Genomic DNA, 25,939 nt, shown 5'->3' with positions numbered 1-25,939 from the left:
ATGAGTTAGGTGGCAAATAAATTTAACAAATCAATAAAGTCAAAATGGAATTCTGCAAACTTAAATAGAATGTATTTCTGATATGACAGTTGTGTTATTCAGTCTATGCCAGCTACCTGCTAGCCTGTATGAGTGGTAAGAACAAGAGAGAACTGTGCAATTAACAAGGACCAAGAGTATACTAAAACATACATTTTTCTGGTTCATTTTGTGAATTTATTTATTTATTTATTATTTTTATTTTTAGGCTGCCCTTCTCCAGAGACTCAGGACGGCAAATTACTTTTGCATACCAATATATTGTAATGTTTTCAAGCTATGAGATCAATGGGATAACTGTGCAGTAGGAAAGGCTATGCCAGACCTCTTACTGCATTGTACCATAAAAAAAAATATTCGTGTGATGAAGCTAACAGAGCTTCAGCTATAAAATAAGGTGCAAAGTCAAATCTATTAGCTTTAATACTTATTTGAACTAATGGCCAATTGGGTTTAGTGTCTTTCTGTCTTGTACTTTTCCAGTGATTATAGTTAGCAAGGATTGGACATAGGACAAGTACAAAAAGTAAGCATCATAGATAAGTTATCTCCACAGGCAATCTATTAAGAGCTGGGGTGGCAGAGTGGTTAGAATACAATATTGCACGCTATTTCTGCTGATTGACTATTAGCACTTTAGCAGTTTGATTCTCACCGGGCTCAAGGTTGACTCAGCCTTCCAATCCTTCTGAGGTCGGTCAAATGAGGACCCAGATTTGACTTTATAAAATACTTAGAGAGGGCTGTAAAGCTCTGTGAAGTAGTATAGACCATAAATCTAAGTGCTATTGCTAGTGCTATCAAACTGCCTCACATTCGGTGTGATCCCCAAATAATGAAGAGAAGTGCAGCATTTTGTCAAATTACCTGCTTTGCACTGCGCTCAAAGACTACGTATTGCTGACACTGATCCAGTCGCCTTTTCTTCAAAGTCCAGAAGTGAAGGACACGATTTTCCCTCTGCAACAGCTCGCTCAGAATGGCTATGGATGGAAAAAGAGAAGAGACGTTTCCTTAGCTGGTTTGGTAAGCACAGCCAGAAGAAAGTAATTATTGATTCCATTGCGTACTTTATCTTAAGAATGTTAAGTTCCTTAGAGTTAAGCACTTCAGATCAGACTTTTTAAAAAAAGCAAAGCAAGATCAGCCATTAATACAAACAGCTTAGTACACTTTTGTAAACGTCAGTGAGCTCAAAACTCTTGTAAAAGCAGAATATTTTCTCTAGTGAAGAACACTTCAATCTGTGCTTTCAAAACTCAGAAAAATTAAAAATACATACACACACACACACACACACACACACAGAGACCAAACAAATCTCAAGCAATGTAGACACACTAAGAGCATAGGCACCCAGCTACTCTAGGCAACATAAAATATACTCCTTCTTGGCATACCTTTACTTTAAATATTTCTACCATTCTTCGTTAAATTCAGTAGTTTTATTAAATCATATTTCTCTTGAGGATATTGCTTTGCAGGTACCTGTTGAAATGCAGCCAATAACATTGCAATTCCCCAAATTTCCACTAGAAGCAGACCTATTTCTTTAACTATATTAGATCATTATTGTCATCATCATCATCATCAATTCAGATGATGCAATGTCATAATGCGATGCAAGGTTTAAATTCAAAGGTTTTTTTCAGCATATGTCTATGAATGACTAATTCATCCATATATTAAAGATTGTAACAATATGTTACCCTACATGTACACTACAGTGCCAGTGTAGACCAAGACCATTGTGCAACAGAAAGAAAGACCACCTAATCTCCCACATTTTAATGAATATTAATCAAAATTGATGTAGTAAAATTTTAATTCACATTTTAATATTACAAAGTCTATGGGATTAGTACAAATTAACATATTTAGTAGATTGTGACCTGCCCTTCTTAAATATTTCAAAGTCCTCATATATATAAGTGATTATTAATAGAAAAAATGTAATAGACATTTATATAGAAATTGAATAAATAAATATATTTCAGAAAGGTTATTTAATTCAAAATAGAAACATGATGGGTGCCCCAAATTATTATTATTATTTATTAGATTTGTATGCCACCTCTCTCCGGAGATTCGGAGTGGCTCACAACAGCAATACATGTCTAATGTAAATTATAGGTACACATTCCCATGCAATGTTATAAAAGTCTTTCTTGCTATTTCTATATTTTAATTTTAATTATCTGTTGAAAATGAGTAACTATTATGTTTTCCCCCACAGCCAGGCATGCAAACATGTACTGTACATTGATAGTATTGCTGAAAATTTCAGCAAAGAAATATTTAACTGTTTAACTTTTACATTTTCAACCTCTTAAATGTGAATAAATACACAAATGTTTGGAAGACTCATTCCTTAATTACAAAATTATTACTGTAGTAACATGATTTGCCCTTTATCTTTATAGCTTTAAAAGTAATCCCATCAGAAATGAAAAAAAAATATTTCTTTCTTTTTTTGCATTTTTACTTTAGGGTTTAGAAACCCTACTGTGATGCATATTATTTTTATTTTTATTTGAAATAATAAACATTATTATGAAGACAGCTTTTTGGGTATTCCCAAGATTTATGGCTAATAAAGCTTTTACCTTGTAAAGAAGGGAATATTAAGTTTGCAAACCTTTTTAAGGATTACAGAAAGAATAGCAGACATTCATATATTTTAAATACTTCTCAATGTAATAATCAGGTAGGAGGTTGATTAGTTAGATTATTCCTAATCTATACAATACAACCATTTCCCTGATTTCCGAACTGCGAAAAAATATTTTGCAACTCCTTGGGACATATTTGGTTTGGTCTACAAAGATGGTAAATGCATGCATTTCTGTTCTTAGGTAACCCATCCTTACCCGAGAAGAGTATAAACAGAAGCAGTGAGTGCATGGTATACAATATTTCTAAAAGCTGTGATTCTCTTAATGTGAAGCTCACTGACCTTTCACTTGCTGTTCAGGGCCCCTGGTATGGCTCACTACTCCTGGCATGCTGACATTGTTTCGATGAATGTACTTGAGAAACACTTCTGCATTCCTTCGTGCTAGTGTGCAGGCCTGTGGGAAACAAATAACACCCCCAAGACCCAGCACGACAGTTACAATTTTGACAAGCAAATTGGAAGAATAAAACATTAAGGAACCTTCTGAACTGTGACTTGAGATCTATTTTCCCTTTTGACCTCTGAAGAATGTTGATGTGCATGAGAAAACCTGAGCGATCTTCAGACTGTGGTCAGACACAACCATCATTTTGGGGATGATACGAGGGAAAATATTACATAGAATCATTGACCGATTTGCAAGAGAAGTAACAGCACTGAAGTCCCAAGAAGGATGTTAATCTTACTTTAACTTTAGCAGATGCCAATCTATTTCTTCAGGAAGTTGGTCCTTCAAAGTTATATAATTGTCTCATCTGTATATTGTTACTTAAAAAAAAGAGAGCTATGAGTTCTTTCAAAACATACTTATGAGAATTATGTGGCATTAGGAGGAAAGACAGTCATTTCCTCCATCAATAATACATATAGCTTAAGACCTAGTTAGACCAAAAGGACAGCAATGGCCTGCTGCCCCCATGGGGAGGGGACACACAGTGGGGATAGTAAGTTTATGGATTATTTATTGAATACCTAATAGTTTGTTTTAATTTTCCTTCCTTCTTTAATACCTTAGTATAATCCTTAATTACTTTTAAAATAGGAAATAATTAAATAGTATGTTTTTACACTTTAATCATTTTAATCATTTTCTAGAACTGAAGTTTTACAGCAATTAAAGAAAATTGAGCTACTTGCCAAATCCATTATCATATTGAACCTTGTGGGTTCAGTACAAAACCTTAAAATGTTACTATGCTCCTCAATAAATAATGCTGTCTATCATTTGTCCTTTTTGTGGCTATTCAAATAATGTGGCTTAATCAACTGAAAAAGTGTCCAAGCACCTATTTGAAAAGTTATCTTGGTCAGTAAACTACTCCCACCCAGTCACATGGCCTTTAAGCCACCCTGGTCACACGATTGTCAAGCCACTCCGACCTGGTCACATGGCCAGCAAGCCACTCCTACCCGGTCATATGACCATCAAACCACACCCACAAAACAAGCCACACCCACAGTGTGGCAGTAAAAAAATTGGCAACCCCTCACTGCAATTAGGAGCATTTTAATGCAAATCAAAGGCAAAGATCTTTCTCAGCCCTGACTTCCTATTGTACAAGGATTCATGTACAATGTACAATACACAAACCACTGAGCAACTACTGTAGCTGAAGGTGGTTGGAGCTGGGAAAATGAGAATTTGGAGAGAGGGACATCTTGACAATAGAAAAGAATTGGATTTAAATTTTTTAACCTCTCAACAGAAGCACACCTTTAAAAAATGAAGACAAAAACTCAAGAGGCTTCAAGTGCTCCTCTGCTTTGTGGCTTGATCACACTTTCAAGGTAATTGCCATCTTAGTTTAATATTTATCAAAGAAGCAAACATCTCATTATTACTTCTCCTTCCCCCTTCCAAAATAAAAAAGAAGAGAAAAAGCAATTTGTGGATATTTGCCCAAAGTTACCTTCCTTCATGTTTTCACATTGGCCATTCTCTCTCTTTTTTTAAAATGTTGCAGGGCACACAAATATAATAGTGTTCTGTTTTTTGCAGAAATGTTATTATCTTAGAAACAGCCCTGATGATATACCAAAAAATCAATGCATAACTATTCTATTTAGGCTGGTGGAATGTTCATACGAGGTAACACGACAGCAGCAAATTCGTGTGAGATCATCTATTCCTTTTCAAAATAGAAAAAGTGTAAGCTATTTTTAAAAAAAAATTAGTTCTACAGAACTAAAAGAATGAGAGGTTAAGGCCCGCAGTCTTTGAAATGGGTAATGTTAGTGAAGAAGTTTATGTTTGCTTTATTAGGACATTCTAAGCATGAAGAAATTCTAACAACCTTCTATTTCATGGCTGGTCATGGTTCAGGCTATGCAGGCATAAAATCATTCTGGGGAAAACACATACATTAGGAATGCATGCACACGTTGTTCACTTTTTATGGATTTTATTATAAAATCAGATGAAAGATATCTCTGTCCTACAAAACACAGTAGATCAAAGATAGAACATAATTTATTTTCCTACAGACAGATTTCCATCCAGGTTAGTAACTAACTTATTCCTGCAGTCAGAACAAATGAAAAGAAAAATGTTGCTAAAAACAGGGGAAATAGACTGGACCTTAAGAAAGGCTTCCTTCTGTTCCAGATGTTTGCTGATTAAGGGGATAACATGATCTATCTCAGAGGAGGGTCCCAGCTTATCCCGACCTCCACACCAGTCTTCGTCTCTTCTATATTCTTGCTCCAAACTCTCCAGCACACTGCAAACCTTAGGCAAAAGCGTGAATACAATTGTTTAGTTATCAAAGTTACCTTTAAAAGCAGAAAAGAATTTACCATGAACAGTATTAACCTATCAGCTGACCAAAAATATAGGTCTGATTCACAGATGTTACAGGAAATTCATCATACAGGAAGTTGAGATTTGGCACCCTTTTCTCCATTTGAACCCCCTACAAATATATTAGATGACATCAGCCCCATAATAAATAGTAACAGAACTTGTAATACAAAGCAACTGGGAAGATGCTAGATCAGGGGTGTCAAAACTCAATAGGTGCTTAAATCTGGCTCATGGGGCTGATGTGGAAATATCAAAGGACCAGTCAGTGGTGCCTCTTTGGGCCAAAATAGGCTGTGGGTTGGGGGCATGCAAAGCCCCCTCACAGCCTGTTTTCAACCTCCTGGGAGTCCTACAGCACTCTGACAGTAAAAACAAGCTACGTGGAGGCCACGTGGCTCATTTTTTTGGCCATAGGAGTGCTGCAGGAAGCCGGGGAGGTAGAAAACAGGTCATGTGGGGGCCTTGCAAGGCCTTTGTGCAGCCCCTTTTTGGTTGGGAGAGTGCTGCAGGAGGCCAGGAAGACCAAAAATGAGGTGTGGGTCTCATCAGGCCTCCATTGTTGCCAACAGGATGCTGCAGGAGGTATTCGTTCCATCTCTTCCCTCCTGCCCCTGCTGGCCTACAGAGGAGAACTATAATGCTGATCTGGCCCTTGAAGAAATCCAGTTTGATACCCCAAGTCTACACTGAGACAAACTATTAAAAACCATCATATTAACAAGACTGTGTGATAATGTGTGATACATACACCGACATACTTGTACAGTTACTCTGTATTATACATTGATATTTTGTAACTATTAACTACGATATTCTATGTTGAGCATATTTAATACATAAGTTACAAAAAAGTGTCATTTGATCTACCAAAGTTTTAAATTTTAATGATATGAAAAATGAAATGTTAAGCTCATTCCTTGGGAGTGCTTTAAAACAATTTTGCCATATTCATCACGTTCCCAATAGGTAACCTTTTAATTATACTAATGTAATACAGAGAAGTCCTTTTTGGTCATTAGGTTTGTTTATAGATGCCTACAAAAACAAAGACTACAACACAATGTGCAATTCATTCACTATGGCCCATCACTCTATGTGATTGAATAATCAGTAGCAATTCTAAATGGTAGCAATCTTTATCTAATGGTCATTTTACACAGTAGTGGAGCAACTGGAAACAAACTGAACACCGTTGGTACTGAGAATGAAGGAGGCCTTTGTTCTTCTCACCTGCTCTGAAGTTTTATAAAAAGCAACAGAGGCGTTAACCAGTTTCAGCCGGTCCTCCATCTTTAGCATGAGCTGCTGCCAATGTAAGGCCACTTTTTCTGCACATTCCCGGATGGCATCAGCATCGTAATGGCCGGCCTGCAGCAACACCTCTGCCTTCTGCTGTACCTGGAGGGCACTCTGATGCGTCTTCTGCAAGGAAGTGGCATGAAAGAGGGACTGTGTACGTGGAGAGGAAAGAGAGAATTGTATAGATGTGCCAAGCAAATGGTATAAAGAGGTGAGGCGTGAGCATGAAAAGACGAGAGAATGAAACAGTGTTTAGAATGAGCATTCTGAAACAATAAATATTCTGCATATTCATGCAAGGGCATTTACTGATATTACTGATAATTCTAGATTTATATTCCAATTTGGGGTAAAACAGCCCAAATAGCATTTAAGGATGCTGACATTTACCCTGATGTGTTTGCTGAACAATTCTTTAGATTTTTGGGTGGTTTTGCATCATCATTATTATCCTAAGATATGAAAACCCATATTCATTTTAGAAACAAATTTGAGTAATGTGTGTATTCTATTCTAAACACGTTTTTATTTTACTACAATCTGATCATCTCAAACAATTGAACCTCTGTATTTCAGAAGCAATTTCGTAGCTTATGTAAAGCTTACACATGGAAAGAAGTCCTATCACTGCAATAATTGCTGGCGATTAAAAAAAAACAACGCTTAAAGACCATCAGTTGGTTTTATTTGCAACCCAGATAAACAGAAGGGTTTAAGAGGGAAAGATTAAAGGATTTGCAAAGAAAATGTTCAATATATCAGCTAGACTTTCTTCACTTTGTAATAAGTAACATGCTGCGATATCAAACATCTGATCTTTAATATTTAATATTTAAACTGCTAGCCCTCTACTCTTGGCAGCATGAATAACCACATTTCATTGGAGAGGAGGGGCTCTTAGTTAATATCAAGATTAAGCATCTCTGAAATATACCAGGCTATACAAATAGGAAATAAATATCTTGTTCCAAAGGCGTGCTTTATTAACGCTGCCAAGATGTACTGAATGATAAAGAATTTCCTCTCTGGATGGATAAACATTTCCCTTCCTTTCAGGGCTTGCCAGCATACCAACAATTATATTATATTATTTATTTATTTATTTATTGGACTTTTATGCCGCCCCTTTCTGAGGACTTGGGGCGGCTCACAATATATAATATAACAATACAGTTATACCTTGTCTTACAAACTTAATTGGTTCCGGGATGAGGTTCTTAAGATGAAAAGTTTGTAAGACGAAACAATGTTTCCCATAGGAATCAATGGAAAAGCGATTAATGCGTGCAAGCCCAAAATTCACCCCTTTTGCCAGCCGAAGCACCCATTTTTGCACTGCTGGAATTCCCCTGAGGTTCCCCTCCATAGGAAACCCCACCTCCGGACCTCTGTGTTTTTGCAACGCTGCGATTTCACTAAGGCTCCCCTTGCTGGGAAACCCCACCTCTGGACTTCCGTTGCTAGCGAAGTGCCCATTTTTGCACTGCTGGGATTCCCCTGTTGGGATTCCCTTGCAGCATCACAAAAACACGGAAGTCCGGAGGGGAGCCTCAGGGGAATCCCAGCAGTGCAAAAATGGGTGCTTTGCTGGCAACGGAAGTCCGGAGGTGGGGCATCCCAGCGGCGGTGGTGGGTTTGTAAGGTGAAAATAGTTTGTAAGAAGAGGCAAAAAAAATCTTAAACCCCGGGTTTGTATCTTGAAAAGTTTGTATGACGAGGCGTTTGTAAGATGAGGTATTACTGTATATAACATCTTAAATCCAATTAATTAAATTTAAAATCTAAAATCCCCCCCAAAACTGTAAAAAGACCATCATTCCCATTCAATCAACATACTCTCAACACATTAAATCTTATTAAATCTTATTTATTAAATCAATCATTAAATCTTATTAAAAAATGACTTATTAAAATATTGGGTAAATGGATTTCTGGAAGTATCTACAATAGTCAAATACTAGGAAAATTCTGATTCTGAATCAAGAGGCAAGAGTATAGTTTCCATTTTCTGTTATTCTACTTAGGTAATTTTCAAAAGTGACCCTAAAAGCAATTGTGAATTTCCTATAACAAAATTAATCCCTAAGCAATCCCTAATTATTCACAACTTAATCCTTAAGCCAACACTTGGGGAAAATAATATTTATAGGAAGTAAAATGTGATGCAAACCCCAGCTGTTATTCCTAAAATACATACGCACAGTAATTTTACGATACAGTAACTCATCTGCTCATCTAACATATATTGTGTATTCTCAGAGGTTTAACAAATTAGAACTGAAGTGATCCTCTTTTTTGGGCCAATCACAATTTTCTGTCTGACCTATCACATCTAATTATTTTGGAGATTAAAAAAAAAGACTGCTATCCACAGTTCCCTAAGTTTCTTGAAGGTACAGTGAAATAGATAAGAAATAAATGAATTGCAGCTGTTTCCAGAAAAGCTATTTTTTTCCTAATACAATCTTGTAGAATACCATAAATTGAACTAGTCCCCTAATTTAAACATGTGATAGAATAAACATTGGGATTTAATATACTGAGGATTCCCAGAAAAATAAATAGATACTACTATAATACAATGGAGATTAAGATCAAAAGCAATCCTTTCCTTTTATTTACCGTACCTCCCTAGAGATAGATTTTTCTGATATTAATTTGTATATGTATATGTATAATTTCTCCAGGTCCTGTCAACTAGACTAAGTCGGCTGGTGGGACCTAGGGGAAGAGCCTTCTCTCTGGCGGCCCCGGCCCTCTGGAATCAGCTCCCCCCAGAAATTCACACTGTCCCCACTCTTCTTGCCTTTTGTAAAAGTTTAAAGACCTATCTGTGCTGCCATGCTTGGGGCCATTAGACCCTCCCCTCTGGCCGATGAGTATAGTATGTCTTGCTGTATGAATGGGAATCAATGATTTTAAATGTTATTAGAGTTTTTAAAGGTTTTTAGCTATATTCAATTTTTTAGATATGTATATTGTTTATTGTTTTGATATGTTGTGAGCCACCCTGAGTCCTCGGAGAGGGGCGGCATACAAATTCAATAAACAAACAAACAAACAAACAAACAAACAAGACTACTGTAACCTTTGCTATTTGGTGCACAATATTCATATGTATTTTGATACAGAAACCATGTTTTTCTTGACTGCATCAGATTACTCACATCTGGAGTAGAGCATGGCAAACAGGTATTTAGTTATTATTTTATTTGGGGCAGGAAGGTTAGTAAGGTGTAAAGATTATTTGTTTGTTTGTTTGTTTATTAGATTTCTATGCTGCCCTTCTCAAGGCAGCTCACAACAGAGGTAAATTCAAAAAACATGTAAGAAATCTAACTTAAAATATATTCTAACCCCCAATTTTTTAAAACCAATCATCCACATTCATCCTATCATATATTATACTGTACATTCATCTATCGTCCGGGCCTAGATGTTAAAACCCAATGGCCCCAAGCCTGGTGGCAGAAGTGAGTTTTTAGTACCTTGCAGAAGGTGGGGAGGGTGGGGGCAGTACGAATCTCTGGGGGGAGTTGATTCTACAGGGCTGGGGCCACCACAGAGAAGGCTCTTCCCCTAGACCCTGCCAGACGACATTGTCTGGCTGACAGGACCTGGAGAAGAGAAGGTTGACTCTCTGGGACCTGACAGGCCACTGGGATACATGAGGCAGAAGACGGTCCCATTAAGTAACCTGGTCCGATGACATGTAGAGCTTTATAGGTCTACTTTATATTACTACTTCAAAACTTTTTGTGTTTAAAACATCAACTGTCTCATTACAGTAACCATCTGCAGTTACAGTGGTGATGAAAAACTAACTTTGTGATTAGTCCTCACATTTATGACTTTCATAGTTCGGTAAAGCACAGAAAAGCTGAAGTAAAATCATAAGCACAGTTTAGGTTTCACTCAACAATTGCTTTGCTTTATGACTTAGTTGCTGCTTCCAACGGCAGTTGCCAAAAGAGAGGTACCTCCTATACAAACATACAGCTCAATTTTAGTTAATAGGAAAGTTTAACTGTCAATTGGAAGCTATTTCTTCTCCTACTCTCTGAACACCGGTCAGATTATTTCTGAAGCTTTATCTTCAGTTTGCATAAGAAAAGTCAATGTGCACAGTAAACATTACCTCTATGGCCAGCTGAAACTGCTCATGTTCCCTCTGGAGCTGTTCAGCCTCTGACAAAGAACTTGCATTGACAAGACTCGCATTGAGCATTGATTCTCCATTACGGATCCAGCCAAGGACCTAGCAGGAAAAACAGACATTTTGAGATAACAATTTTATAATTCCAAGGGGTTAGATTGATGCCACACTAATCTACTTCACTAAGAATTCTTGAATCTGTATCTGGAACCACATTTTGAGGTTGATGAGGAAGGTAAGACAATATCCAGACAAATTGGAGGTGTGATAAGGTGATTTTTCTGGTTAGAGAAATCATGTTTTTCAAGATTCAGGTTTTCAGGCTGTTTTTACCATTTGACCTTGCCCCATGAGAGATACTGTGCATCGGATGATGCATTTTAGTTCTAATTAGATTTAGTTAGCAAAAATTAATTCTAATTAAATAAAAGGCATTGGTTTTGATGTAGACTAAGTATAACTAACTTATTCTGGATTTCTACGCCAGTCTATGACCATAATAAAAATTTGGTTTGATTTGATTACTCTCTAATTCAATGAGACAAAATAACTAAGTGCCCTGTGTTACATACAAAGAAACAAAAGCCATATATGAAATACTGTAAATAAAATACAAATAGTCCTTTATTAAATATCTATAATATGTTCATAACCCAATTTTACTGAGTATATTGGATCAAAAATAAATAGAAATATATCAGATATACGATGTACAGCCAGTTAAATTTACTTAACAAGCTCCTCAAATTGTATGTTATCTACAAGAGACAAAGGCACCAGACTTAGCAATATTATGCAGTTTGTTTCATGTAACTATTTTTCCTGAAAAAATATTTCCATTTTCCAGATACTATTGTCTGCAGCTCCTTGAAATATTTGGCACGGCTATAAACAAGATGCCATCAACTTTGTTTTTATTTATTTATTTTCAAGTTTGTAAAAAAATATTGTTTCACAAAATAAAATTCAACTGTTATTTGATACTCATCCAAAATCCATCTGTAAATGAAATAAGAGCAAGGAAAGAGCATAGTTACATTTTACTATTATTGCTACACAATAATGTCTAACAAAGCCATCCTCAGACAATCTTTTATTTTATATCTAGGTATCTTTTCTGCCACTTCATCTCTAAGAACTCCTACAAAAAGTGTGGGGAGAGATTTCCTCTGGGATCCACAAGCAGCAAGAGTCTACCCAAACGTATTCCATCCAAGGCCTGCTCTTTCAAGCAGCATCTATAGCCTCAGTTGAATCAGGTGCTAAGACTTCAGAAATGACAAACTCCCTTTGAAATCCAACTGACTATATAATGGGCCAGACCAAAAAAGTCTGGTGGAAGAAGATGACTCGCAACAGCCAGTTTGGCATGGATGGTTGGGCATGGCCAGGTGAGTGAGGCTGAGTTATTATTATTATTATTATTATTATTATTATTATTATTATTATTATTATTATTATTGTTATTATTATTATTATTATTATTTATTAGATTTGTATGCCGCCCCTCTGCGTAGACTCGGGGCGGCTCACAACAACACATGACTGGATGGGTACAGAGGAATGGGCATGAATAGATTGGAGAAGATAACTCGGTGCAGATGACTCAGTGCAGCCCTATGGGCATGGACAGGTCAGCATGGAACAAATCACCCCAGCCAACTGGATGTGGAGACAACTCAGTGTCCTAACTTACCTGATGGTGGTTCATCCACCATGTCCTAGAGAACAACCTCCTTGTCACTCTCTTTTCCTCCTGTTTCTCCTCCTCCAGCCAGACTGGAGGCTGTGAAGATCTGGATGGCAAGAAACCGACTCCTCCTCAACCCTAATAAGAGGGAGATGTTTGCCTACCTGGATCTCAAGAGCTGTCATGCTTTATATCTTGCCCAAGGGAGGCAAAAACTCGCCTTCTCCAACTCCTGCTGCCTTCTGCCTCAAATTCACTAAGCAAACTTACTGCACTCGCAACAGAATACCCTATGCAACTAGATTTACAATCTTAGGTTTAGAAAGTTTAGAACTATGTCGCCTTAAACACGACCAAAACATAGCTCATAAAATCATCTGCTACAACGTCCTTGCTGTCAACAACTATTTCAGCTTTAACTGCAACAACACACGAGCACACAACAGATACCAACTTAAAGTGCTCTAAACTCGACTGCAGGAAATACGACTTTAGTAACCAAGTAGTTGATGCATGGAACTCACTACCAGACTTTGTAGTATCATCACCTAATCTCCAAAACTTTACCCTTAGACTATCCACTGTTGACCTCTCCTGGTTCCTAAGAGGTCAGTAAGGGTTGTGCATAAGTGTACCAGAGTGCCTTCTGTTCCCTATCCTAATGTTTCTCTTTTACTAGTATCATGTATAGAAATATTATTATATCTTTGTATACCACCAATACTATACCAATACATACGTGACAAAACAAAAAACAATAAAAAAACCCTTTATAGGTATTTATACCCTGGAAATACTTGTAAATGTTCTAACTCCTGCAGTTATTTTGTCAATATCATAATAATTCTTTTCTTTCAATTCTTTAGCACATTGAACTGTGAAAATAGCGCCAGCGGACTCACCCCGCTGGCGGCGTTTGTTGGAGGGTCGGGGAGACATCGGGCTCCTTGGCGGCCGCCAACTTGATCTCGGCCGAAGTCTCGCGAGGCGAGACTTCGGCCGAGAGTCAGGCCAGCATGGCCTGACTGCTGACGAGTCCGGGCGGGGCTTGCTGGCCCTATTTAAGGGCGCGCAGGCCCGGGGCTAAGTCTTTTTGCCCGGACCTCAGCCAGCAGCAGACACCCACCCGCTCTCCCTATTTTGCAGTGTGCTATTGTGGGTCGCCCCTAGGGGGGCCGAATGGGAATGTTTTGCGGCTTTGCATTTTAGCCGGGCCATTTTTCGCCCATTCCACACTGGGGAGATGGAGGTGCGGTTAGGGGGTGCTTGCACCTTTTAGGCTGATTGGCTTACCTTTGGTCATTTGGGTAGGCAGGTTAGGGGTGGAAAACTGGGTGGTGGTTTAGCAACTGCGCGTTCTCCCTTGGGCATCTTTGGGGATGATTGACAGGTTCTCTCCAAGCTTGTGGTGGAAGCGACCTGAGCAGTTGGGGGGAACCTGTCTTTGGGTCCCGCACCTTTAAGTCCCCTGTTAGGGGTTAGCCGGCGGGACCCCCCTCATGCAAGTGCATGGCAGGGTCTCAGGTGAGGGAGAGGTCCCTCACCTGGACTAGCATCGAGCTACGGCCATAAGTTGCCCAGGAATGTTTATTGCTACGTCATTTCCGCCCCGGAAGTATTTTTTTGACCCTGCAGGTCCATTGTTTGGGTCATAGTTAGTTATGTTGTTATGCTAATTTATTTAAATTAAATTATGCTAATTTATGTTAATAAAAATGACCCAGTTTAAATCCAGCTCTTGTGTCCGTGTCGTTACTCCATCTCTTCAGCAAATCAATCATTTATCTTGTGATATTCTAAAGATTTGCAGTTCCTTTTTTAAACTTTAAATTTACTACCTTGGCATTGAAATTTACAGAGCACATAGATAAAAACAGAAAACTTTATTAAATGAGAATAGCGGGGAAAAAACAATTTAGAATTTCCATTGTCCTGAAGCGCAACCATATGTCAGCATTCTAGAATACTCCAGACTTTGTACTGCATCAGCAAAAGTTAAGTAGGGTTAGCACCGTGAACTGTTTGGTGGCAATCTACTTTTCCTTGGCTTCTAAGAGCAAGAGTTACTTGGTAATAAATTTAAAACCATTTGTTGCCTCAACTGTTCCAAAGTGAAAGTAAAGTACACTTGGCTCCCCATTGAAAATGAATAGCAAGCCAAAATCAATACAGATTCCAATTTTACTTAATGATGTTACTTATGACTCATTCTTCAGGAAGCCAAATTTAGCCAATACCTACCACAGTATGACAGGGCCATGATATATTTGAATTCAGCTGCTTCCAAGGAAAGCTATTGCTACGATAATTCACAAGTTAATAAGCCAATGACTTTTAAAATATGGATCTGAACACATCAGATCTTGCCCACAGACTTCCTAAAAAGTATCTGAATGAAGAAGGCTCATAAATACTTTTAAACACATTAATGAATCACAGGTTGTCAGCCTTCCCAGGTAGACCAGAAAGGAAACAAACCAGGTGAGCTAAGGCTATTTTATTGTAAGGCTCCATTAAGAGAATCTTGCAAATCTTCCACTATCTCTTTTTAGAGTCTGCTAAAATAGGGAAAGATCCTTTCTAAGTTTCTTTCTCCGCCTGTTATGGAGGCTCTCCCTTCCTCGGCCTTTTATTCTAGGCATTCCCATTATTCCCATTATATTGGTACTCTCTTGAACTAGGTTAAAATGTTCACTTCTAAAACAATGCTACTTACTCTGCTCTTTTGGCTATTGGTATGATATAATTAAAATTAATATTAAAATATAATATTCAATGAGCAAGTATTACATAGATAACCTTTAAAAATGAGAAGAACATAGAGATAAAACATGTTAGAAAGGGCACATTCCTAAATGGATTTAAAATTAAATTGGAACATGTAAAATGGGACCTTTAAAAAATTAGTTGTAAATTCAAGGAAGAATGACGGGTTTCCATAAGAATCGTATAGTAACTGAAATCATAAACATTAATTCCTTGAATATAATGTTGAACACTAGAATCTTCAATTGGTTCACATTATTTTTTTTAGCAGGGATCATATATTGATCATATCATGTCCCCATATATCATAATCCAAAACAATATTAGTGGTTAATTATTTTGTTTTGAGAGAATATTTCTTTCCTTTTGATTCCATCTTTGTTTTTTCTTCCCACGAGTTAATTTTTAAATCCTTATATACTATGGCAGATTCTGAAGCTATCTGGCAACCAAGGCAGACAAAAATGAAACTCAACCTCTGGATAAATGAGGGATTTGTCACAAGCTTTAAAATATAAAGAAACAAAGGATGTTCTTGTAGTTTCCAACTTTCTATCTTCACGTGATAGCTTGAAACTCATTTTTAAGAACAAGGAATCATTTTTAGAGTCCGCACACGATATTCCAATATTTATAGACCCTGAGGGTGTAATCATACTCTTACATTGATGAAAGTGGTTGAATAGAATTGTAAAGCAGATAGATTGCTGAGCTGTAGCAGCTCAATGTAAATTGAGCAAATGGTAAAGCAATCAAGGTCCTTTTACTTCCATATTTTGAATATATTCCAGACCAATAAACTTGATATCTCAAGTTCGCCACTCTCCTGGCCTAAACAAACAGTCAATGGAATCATATCCACAACCATTTTTCTTGTTAATTTATATTTCATGTTCTTGCCTCAACATGAAATATTCATCTCACAAGATTTTTTTATATGAGCAAATTATTATCCCATGGGCCAACACAATAATGCATGAATCAAACCATAGATATTTTTACATCAGTGTTTCTTTGCTTTATGCTTCATGCAAATCAAATAAACTTTTGCTGTACCATTAAAAAAACATTATGATTTCTTCCAGCTCCTTGCACAGACTTTTATTAGTAGTGAAATGTTCCAGACTTGTATATGTTGAATACAAGTAGCATTAACATTTACACTCCCCCCCACTGCCTATAAAAAACACCTCCCAAAACATTTTTAATCAATTCTACATCCAAATCAACAGCTTTGTTCAAAACAGAAAGAGGACATATGCTACTAGACCCTAAAATGAATGAAAATGAGGATAGGTTGAATGTATTTTTAAAAAATTCTGTCTGTTTCACTCTGTCTGTGAATACATGATGCAATACAAGATGAAAAACATGTCTAGCTGGATTTTTTAAAAATAAAACATTGAGAAAACAGAGCAGGGATGGGCAATTAATTTTCCAAAGGGGCCACATGAGAATCTTGGACAGTTGTGAAGGGTCACACCATTGCCACCATCACCAATAGCACCATTATACTCCCCCACTACTGCTCCACCTGCCGCTGTGGGCTGAGTTGGAATGAGCAGGAGTGAGAATAACACTGGCATTGCTGCAAGAGAATATTTTCTCTAAATGTGGTGGCAGCAATCAGTGATCTTCAGAGCCCCCTCCTCTTTCTCTCTATCAGTCACTTGTACTGTTACAGACATGGGTTTTTTTAGAGGTTACCAGATTTTGAATGTTAGGGACAGGGCATTGGATCATATAAGCAAAGAAGCAGAACAATGGTGAAATCCCTGACCTGCTTAACCTCTGCTTGCAGGTGTCGAAGCTGAAGGCACTGCTCGAGCCGTTTGTGCGTCTGATCAGCATTCAGCTCCAACTCGTGCTGTTTCTCATGAAGGAATTCCAGCAGCTCTTGCACTTGGATTGCTAGATCGATGTCCTTTTCACAGATCAGTTCAATGCCTGGAATACAATAAAGGTCCTCTGATGGGAGGGAAAAAAACACACACCTCCAGACAAGCTGCTTATTGCTCTCTTTTGGAGAGGGAAAGGGAGCCCAGCAAAGTGATGTGACCTGTAATAATATCGAACTTTGGCTGAAGGTAAATTACTTTAGATTGAATCCATAACAGTTGATAGAACATTGGAAAACATATTCTTAGTGCTCTTAATGTAGCATGTCCTGTGATTTTGTTGAAGTGAGTGTCTGCATAGGATACATTGTTCATAAACCAATATTATTCTTCCCATTTCAGTCTTTCTTGGGCACAACTATCTGAAATATCAATTTGCAACTGGAAAAAGAATGGTCTATTGAATCAAAGCAAGAAAGTATTTCTTCATCTAGATATAAAGAAGACAAACGGGAACTTGGTTCACTGTAACTATCCCATTAGTTCTCCTGAGTTAAGATGCTAGCGTTCTTTCACAATGGAAAGACAAAAGTAAACAAAAGTAAAGGACTTCATCTTTAGGAAATGAAAAGAGAATACAAGCTCCTAAGCATGGGAGCACCATAGTTAGTCATCCCATTTTCTACTGTGCAGTTTATTCATTGTGAATAGTGTTGGGCAAACCCAACGAAGTTCGGGTTTGGGTTCGGCACCCGAAATTTTTTTAAAATTTGGGTTCAGCACTCGAATCTGAACCTGAACTTTTGCCGAACTTTCGAGTTCGACACTCGGGAAAGCACGGGGAAGCGCTGCCGCCCAGCTGTCACCTTCCGGAACAGCCGGGGGGCTTCCTGGTGCTCTCCTGAACCTGAACTTTTGTCAAACTTCCGGGTTCGGTGTTTGGGAGACCGCCGAGAAGCACCCCGGCTCTTTCTGAAGGTGACAGGGCGGCGGCACTTCCCAGAACAGCCAGGGAGCTGTTGGCCCGTCGGGAGGCGCAAAAGGAGGTGGGGAATCCCACAAGGGGATTCCAGGGGTGGAGCTTTGACATCACTGAGACGTCCTTCCTGGAGTCCCCGTTTCAGCCAGCCAGGAAGGACGTCTCAGTGACATCAAAGCTCTGCTTCTGGAATCTCCTCGTGGGATTCCCCACCTCCTTTTTTGCCTCCCGACTGGCTGACAGCTCCCCAGCTGTTTTGGAAGGTGACAGCTGGGAGGCGGCGCTTCCTGGCACTCTCCCGAACCCGAACCCAACCCCAAACTTTTATTTATTTATTTATTTATTTATTATTTAGATTTGTATGCCGCCCCTCTCCGCAGACTTGGGGTGGCTCACAGCAAGATACAGCAAATCATGACAAATCCAAATAAATTTAAAATATTTAAAAAGATTTAAAAAGAACCCCATTTACTAACAAACACACACACAAACATACCATGCATAAATTGTACATGCCCGGGGGAGGTGTTTCAGTTCCCCCATGCCTGACGGCAAAGGTGAGTTTTAAGGAGTTTACGGAAGGCAGGGAGAGTAGGGGCAGTTCTAATCTCTGGGGGGAGTTGGTTCCAGAGAGTCGGGGCCACCACAGAGAAGGCTCTTCCCCTGGGGCCTGCCAACCGACATTGTTTAGTTGACGGGACCCGGAGAAGGTTGCTGGGATTCGTGCGGCAGAAGGCGGTCTCGGAGATTTTGCAAAAATTCGGGTTCAGGTTCTGTACGAGCCCGAACTTTGCAGGTTCAGTTCGCCCAACACTAATTGTGAAGCATTGCATTCTGAGCGAGTTGTTTTAATAATTAGATTTGAATTGGGATATTAGATTATTCAAGAAATGTTCTTTATATCTACTTACTACTTCATTTATTCATTTGAAAATGTAGTCGAAGTAGTCAAGGTCTCAGGTGCTTTATCTTAATATTAAAACAGGACACTGTTACATTTCAGACTATACCTGTACAGATGCTGTTAAAATTGATGTGGCTTTCTGGAAGTATAGTTATTCTCTGCTATTTAAAATAAGATACAAGAGCACCGGGCCTCTTCAGATCAAGCATTTATTTTAAAAAGCTTCTTCATTTTCTTAACTTGTCTAGAACAATAATAAAGCAATCTTTAAAAAATAAGTCTAATAATTTGAACATTCTACAGACATTTATAGTTATTGATTTACCTCCTTGCATCCAGTCAGCAGTAAGTAAGGTAAGTTTCTATCTGTATGTAGGAAAACATTTACTGTAGTACAGGGAAATCAAATGACTGGGTAAATCAAATGACTTTTGATTTAATCTCCTTTGTATTTGTTCCTGATAGACATCTCTGGTCATACTGAAGTAGTAAATTTCTGTGAAGTTAAATTTATCCCTTCCACTTACCTGAAGCTTGCACTTCCATGATGTACTGATGCAAATCTTGTCCTTGCTGAATGACCTCAAAGGTCATATTGTTCATAGCCAGCTTCCTCTCTGTATGCCTCTGCAGACGTTGTTCAGCCAAGGTGAGATCTTCAGTGTTGAAATCATTCATTTGACGTAGTAAATCCTCATTCCAGGCATCTAATTCAGCCGTCACCTTCCAAGTAGAAAAAGAAAAAAAGCAATGCAGAATAAGCAGGTGAAATCATTAAAATTAAGGTTACCAGGGGGAAAATATCTAAAATAGAATACCGGTATGTAACCACAGAAGAGAATCAACCTAATTACATTCCAAAAAATTTAAAATTACTAACGCATAAGCTACAGTGAAATTGAGAAGTGCTTTAATTATGTGTTGTTTGTAAAGAGGTTCATTACTGTAAAAACTTAGAAAATCATTTTAGACTGAGAATTATGAATGCTTAAAGGAAATTTTCGAGTTAGAGATCGTTAGACATGCCCAAATTAGAACAAATTAACTACCCATGAGATTGCTTTTTCCTTAAGCTTAATGTTTTTTTTTTAAAGCACTTGATTTAAAAAAAGAAAAGAAAAGAGCTGCCTTTTTAAACAAACCAGTGTTTTTGAAATTATTTATATTTTTATCCCCATTTTAAATCTAAAAATCCCTACAGGGCTTAGAACATTATTAAAAAAAACATATACCATATTTTTTGGACCATAAGATGCACGCCCCACCCCAAACAAAAATGGGTAAAAGTGTCTGTTCATCTTACAAATCAAATGCAACACTGTTTATAGCCTCCTCCGCATCTCATTTTTCAAAACAGGATGCATGAAGGATTTGGAAGGCCTGCAGAGTGCTCCTAGATGCTGGGGAGAGCACACAGGGGCTGCAAGGGGGGTTCAGGATGACAAAAACCGGCCTGTGTTTTTTTTTTACAAAAATGGGATGTGCAGAGGGTTTGGGAGGCTTGCAAAACACTCCTGGGTTCTGGGGAGAGCAAAAACAGGATGCATGGATGGTTCGGGAGGCCAAAATCAGGCCCATTTGGGTGAAAACGGGATGTGAAGTGGATTGGGGAGGCCTGCCAAGTACTCCTGGGAGCTAGGGAGAGCAAAACTGGGATACATGGGTGTTGTTGAGAGGCAAAAAACGGCCAATTTTTCACAAAAATTGGCTCATTTTTCACAAAAATGGGCCCATTTTTTTCAAAAATGGGATGTGTAGAAGGTTTGGGAGGTCTCCAGAATGCTCCTGGGGGCTGGAGAGGGCAAAAATCGTTTGTATGGAGGCCAAAAACTATTTTTACCCTTGTTTTCTGTTATGTTTAATAGCTGATGGGGTAGTAATTGAGGTGAGATGAAAGTCTGTAACTCAAATAAACTTATTGTAAACAGCAACACATCTTAAACAGTTCTGAGGCAACGATCCTCTAAGACAGACCTGGGCAAGGGGCGGCCCGCAGGCTGCATCCAGCCCGCCCGCTATCTGTGACCAAGTCTAATGGTTGACGTATAGCCGTCTGACAACCGCAGTATTTAAGTCTAAATGCTATTGCTATCTAAAAGCCATTTATGATTAGATCGTGTGCATACGGTAAAACGAACTCCGGGGTCAGTTTATACTAGTGTAAAAGAGAGCAATTTGGATGCTATGAGACTAATGATTAAATCTGTGAGAACTGCACTTTCACTTTAAAAAAAATGGTTCATTTATTTAATCTCTTTAGAAAAAAAAATCAGACTGCCCAATCGAAAACACGGGGAGAAAATTCCGAGCTCAAAACCCAGAACTAAATAGCAGGGGAGGAGAAATGGCCCCTCCTTTGAGCCAGAAGAGGAAACGGTACTTTATTAAAAATATTCATGGCCTCACGGAAATATTCATGGCAACGCGGAGACTGGGGTAGCGAAAGAGACTTTTCACAGCGGGGCTTAGGCTTTGCTCTCTGGTTCTGAGGAATGGCAGAGAAGTTCAACTCCCTGGAAGAACACTTGGAAAAGTTCGTAGAAAACATCTGGCAGCTGGGCTTCATTGTCAGTGACTTCTAGCCTAGCAGCCAAGCGGGACTCAGCTAGAAACTGTGGGTTTCCTCCCTCCCTCCCTCCCTCCCTGATGCCTCCTTCCAATTCGGGATTCCCAAAGCGAGTGGGGCTGACGGGAGTGGCAGCCCTGGGAATTGTAGGAAATAGTCACCGGGAGGATGACGTTTTGTTTAAAATAAAACCTCAAAGTTTTACTTGTTATTGAATAGCAAATATTATTATTATTTTAAATACATTAGCAGCCGAACTCCCAGTAGTTTGTATGTTTGTTGGGTTGGGGGGCGGGTTGAGGCTTAAAGAAGCCATTTACAAATCCTCTTGAAGAGTTTTTTTAATTTATTTTTTTATTGATTTTCATATTTTTACATCTTAACATTTCTAAACAGATCTAGTGTAGCGTTTAGATTTATATACTGCTTTATCTACATCCACACCTACATCTATATACAGTATTGGGTAGAACTGATTATATTAGTCTGGCCCTCTAAAACCATCCCAATTTCTCATGTGGCCCCATGGCAAAATTAATTGCCCACCCCTGCTCTAAGAGCTCCTTAAAATATAACCGGCATAATTGCATTAGCCAATCAACGTTTAGCAACAGCTCAGCTCCTAAAGCTGCCCCTAGTGGTTCAATGGAACACTGCATTTTCCTCTTCAAAATCTAAGTGCGTTTTATACTCCGGTGCACCTTATAGTCCAAAAAATATAGTAATCAAATATGCAATAAGAATAACAGTGACACAGAAGCAACAAACCATCAATAGCTATCTTATGCCTACAACTGACACCATGTGAATTAGGTAAGTGAATAACTGGACACGTTAATCTGTTTCCTAAAACATTGTTACTTTATCAAATTTGTTGAACAGCTGTAATTTAATGGCTTCATGTTAATTAGTACCCCAAACCATAGAGGCAGTCCTTGATTTATAATCACTATTGAGCTCAACATCTCTGTTGCTAAGTGAAATATGTGTTTAGTTATTTTTTCCCCATTTAAGACCATTCTTGCCACAATTGTTAAGTGAATCACTGCAGTCAGGTTAGCCGCATGGTTGTTATATGCATCTGGTTTCCCCGTTGACTTTGCTTATCAAAAGGTTGCAAAAGCAAATGGCCCCAGGACATTGCAACCATTCTTAAATATGAAACAGTTGCCAAGCATTAGAACTTTTGATCACATGACCATGAGGAGGCTGAAATAGTTATACTGTATGTCTGAACGTTTATCAGTGCCTTGTAACTTTGAATGGTCACTAAACAAATGTCTGTAAGGACTACCTGTACTTTACAAAGCACAATAGCTAAATTCACAGCAACCCAGTCTTGCATCTTTCTACTTAAATTCAACTGAATTCAACATTTTTCTACCAATATAGAAACGTAACTACTCAGAGAGGGGCAGCATACAAATCCAATTAGATAGATAGATAGATAGATAGATAGATAGATAGATAGATAGATAGATAATTTCATGTCAGAATGCTTATTCATATTAATTTGGCCTCAATAAATGCCTTCTAGAGGCAAATTGGAAGGGAACAGTCCTTTCCCACTGCAGTTCCCTAGTAGCTGGTATTCAGAACATGCTGTCTTTGATTCTGTAGGTGGTATCATTCTCAGCAGATCTAATGCTACAGATGGATAAATTTGGATCTAATGATCTAATAATGATAGAAGGGTTTCCTTTAATGGTCATGTGAATTACTGAAATTGTGAAGACTTCCTCAGACAATATTCCAGAAGTATTCCAAGTTTTCTAGCCATCATGTTTCAGCAATATGCAAAATTAAGCAAAATGAAAACAATAAAGATACCAAACATGCACTTTCATCTTTTAGACCGACAGAAATCATGATTCCAAGACTAAAATGTTTGTTTTTCAGAATATGTTAACTAACATATTTCCTTTGGAATAAACTTCAGGCTATAAACTATTATGTCCATTATGACAGTGTTTCCCAACCTTTTTTGAGCCGCGGCACATTATTCACATTTTCAAAATCCTGGGGAACATTGAGCAGGGGGTGGGGGGGGCGCAAAAAAGTTTGGACGAAAAAAATCTCTCTTCCTCCCCTTCGCTCTATTTCTCTCTCCCTCCCTCTTTCTCTCCCTCCCTCTTTCTCTCTCTCTCCATCCCTTTCTATCTCCCTTCCTTCCTCTCTCTTTTGCTCTTTCTCTCTCCCTCCTTCCCCCCTATGCTGTCTCTTTCTTTCTTTCTTTCCTTTCTTTCTCTCTCTCATTCTGTCTCTCTTGCTATCTCTTTCTTTCTCTCTTCCTTCCTTCCTCTCTCTTTTGCTTTCTCTCTCCCTCCTTCCCCCCTCTTGCTGTCTCTTTCTTTCTTTCTTTCTCTTTCTCTCTCTCATTCTGTCTCTCCTGCTGTCTCTTTCTCTCTCTCTTTCTTTCTTTCTCTCTTCCTTCCTTCCTCTCTCTTTGCTCTCTTTCTCTCTCCCTCCTTCCCCCCTCTTGCTGTCTCTTTCTTTCTTTCTCTCTCTCTCTCATTCTGTCTCTCTTGCTATCTCTTTCTCTCTCTTCCTTTCTCTCTCTCTCTTGTTCTCTCTCTTCCTTTCTTCTCTGCGGAGGCCGGCAAAGCTTTTTCCGGGTAGGCTGGCTGGGGGATAGGGCGCGCGCACGCATGCACCCCCGACATTCCAAAGAACCTTCTCCGACCTCCGCTGTGAGAAGGTTTTCTCTGAGCGCTCGCCGCCGTTGCAGCCACCGCTGCGGGAGCAGCTGGAGAAAGGGGCAGATCGGGTGGGCGGGCGTCAGCGGCGAGAAGCCAGGGGCGCGAGGGGAGGGGAGGCACTGGGGGTGGGGGCAGCCGCGGAGCCGGCCTCCGCACTTTCATCGCTCCCCACCCCAAACTCCAACACCCAGCTCCTTACGCGGAAGAATTAAGCTCTCCTTTTTCCTGCCTTCCTTCTTTGGGGCCCAGCAGGTTTGTGCCGGAAGCAGGAGCTGGGGGACAGCTGCGAGTGGGAGCTCCAGGTCCGAGGCACCGGCAGCGCCCCGCCCAGCTGGAGCTTCCCTAGGAGCTTTGCGGCATACCTGCCCGTGTCTTGCGGCACACTAGTGTGCCGCAGCACACCGGTTGGGAAACGCTGCATTATGAGACATTATTGCAGAGAAGTCCTGGTCTATGGAGTACTAAAATTCTGTCCAAATTCTAATCCTAGCAATATTACTTTAAGCTTACAACTCATCATTTTATTTACAGATTATTGTGTGCATTTGCATTTTTCTTGGAGCTAATAGTATTTGCCTGGTAATATTTTCTATCCTGCATTCTGAAAGCCTGTATAAATCACCATTCTGCAATTACCTATGCTTACTGATCTCAATTGTCCCACAGAGTTGGCCTTCTCTGTGTCCTGTCGACTAAACAATGTCGTCTGGCGGGCCCCAGGGGAAGAGCCTTCTCTGTGGCAGCCCCGGTCCTCTGGAATCAACTCCCCCCAGAGATTAGAACTGCTCCCACCTTCTTTGTCTTCTGTAAACTACTTAAGACCCACCTATACCACCAGGCATGGGGGATTTGAGACATCCTTCCCCCAGGGTATGTATGTGCTGTTTGGTTTTTAATTATGATAGGGTTTTTAGTTATTTTTGGTATTAGATTTGTGCCATTATAATATTGTTCTTATCGTTGTTGTGAGCCGCCCCGAGTCTTCGGAGAGGGGCGGCATACAAATCTAATAAATTGAATTGAATTGAATTGTGCCATTATTTCTGACAGAAAAAGATCCTACGCCTATACTTTCCATAGTCATATTCCATTAACATCTTAAGTGTGTTTTAGAATATAGGGATCCTTGTTTAATTAGATAGAAAGGCTGCAAGACATTTGAAATTATTACCAAGCTGTTGGTTTTCAACAACTCATTTTATATCAAACAAGACCTGTTCCCTTTCAACAACTCATTTTATATCAAACAAGACCTGTTCCCATTCCATAGGAGTCCATTTTGAAATGGCCAATGCAATTCTTACCTCAATAGTGTATTGTTCAAAAATCCGGAGCTGAAGAAAGATATCCAGCTTAATTTTTCTCTCATGGAAGAGCTCTTCCATCTGCACCTGAGCTTCATCAAGTTGCTGGAGGACAGATTCAATGTGGCTGATGGAACTGTTGTGCGGTGTTTTATTGTTAGAGACTGCTGAATCTCTGTTGCAAAATCAAAACAAATGGTTAGAAACCCAGTGATATAA

The 25,939-nt window shown here is 39.0% G+C and overlaps 1 protein-coding gene across 4 annotated transcripts in view; it reads right to left on the bottom strand.

Annotated features, from left to right (window-relative positions):
• The window catches only part of LOC139155638 (kalirin), a 292,637-nt gene that overhangs the window by 194,712 nt on the left and 71,986 nt on the right, over positions 1-25,939 (bottom strand). For all 4 annotated transcript variants that reach the window (XM_070730868.1, XM_070730921.1, XM_070730856.1 and 1 more), the window contains exons 7-14: positions 25,721-25,895; positions 19,679-19,874; positions 17,211-17,377; positions 10,957-11,076; positions 6,750-6,968; positions 5,295-5,444; positions 2,996-3,110; positions 907-1,022 (exon numbers count right to left, since the gene is read on the bottom strand). In XM_070730868.1, coding sequence (XP_070586969.1) covers positions 907-1,022; positions 2,996-3,110; positions 5,295-5,444; positions 6,750-6,968; positions 10,957-11,076; positions 17,211-17,377; positions 19,679-19,874; positions 25,721-25,895 — 1,258 coding nt within the window. The remainder of the gene's footprint in view (positions 1-906; positions 1,023-2,995; positions 3,111-5,294; positions 5,445-6,749; positions 6,969-10,956; positions 11,077-17,210; positions 17,378-19,678; positions 19,875-25,720; positions 25,896-25,939) is intronic.

This window comes from Erythrolamprus reginae, chromosome 1 (assembly GCF_031021105.1).
Source record: "Erythrolamprus reginae isolate rEryReg1 chromosome 1, rEryReg1.hap1, whole genome shotgun sequence".
NCBI lineage: Eukaryota > Metazoa > Chordata > Lepidosauria > Squamata > Dipsadidae > Erythrolamprus > Erythrolamprus reginae.
Note: the sequence above shows the minus strand (reverse complement) of the source record. Positions and strands in the feature narration are given on the sequence as shown.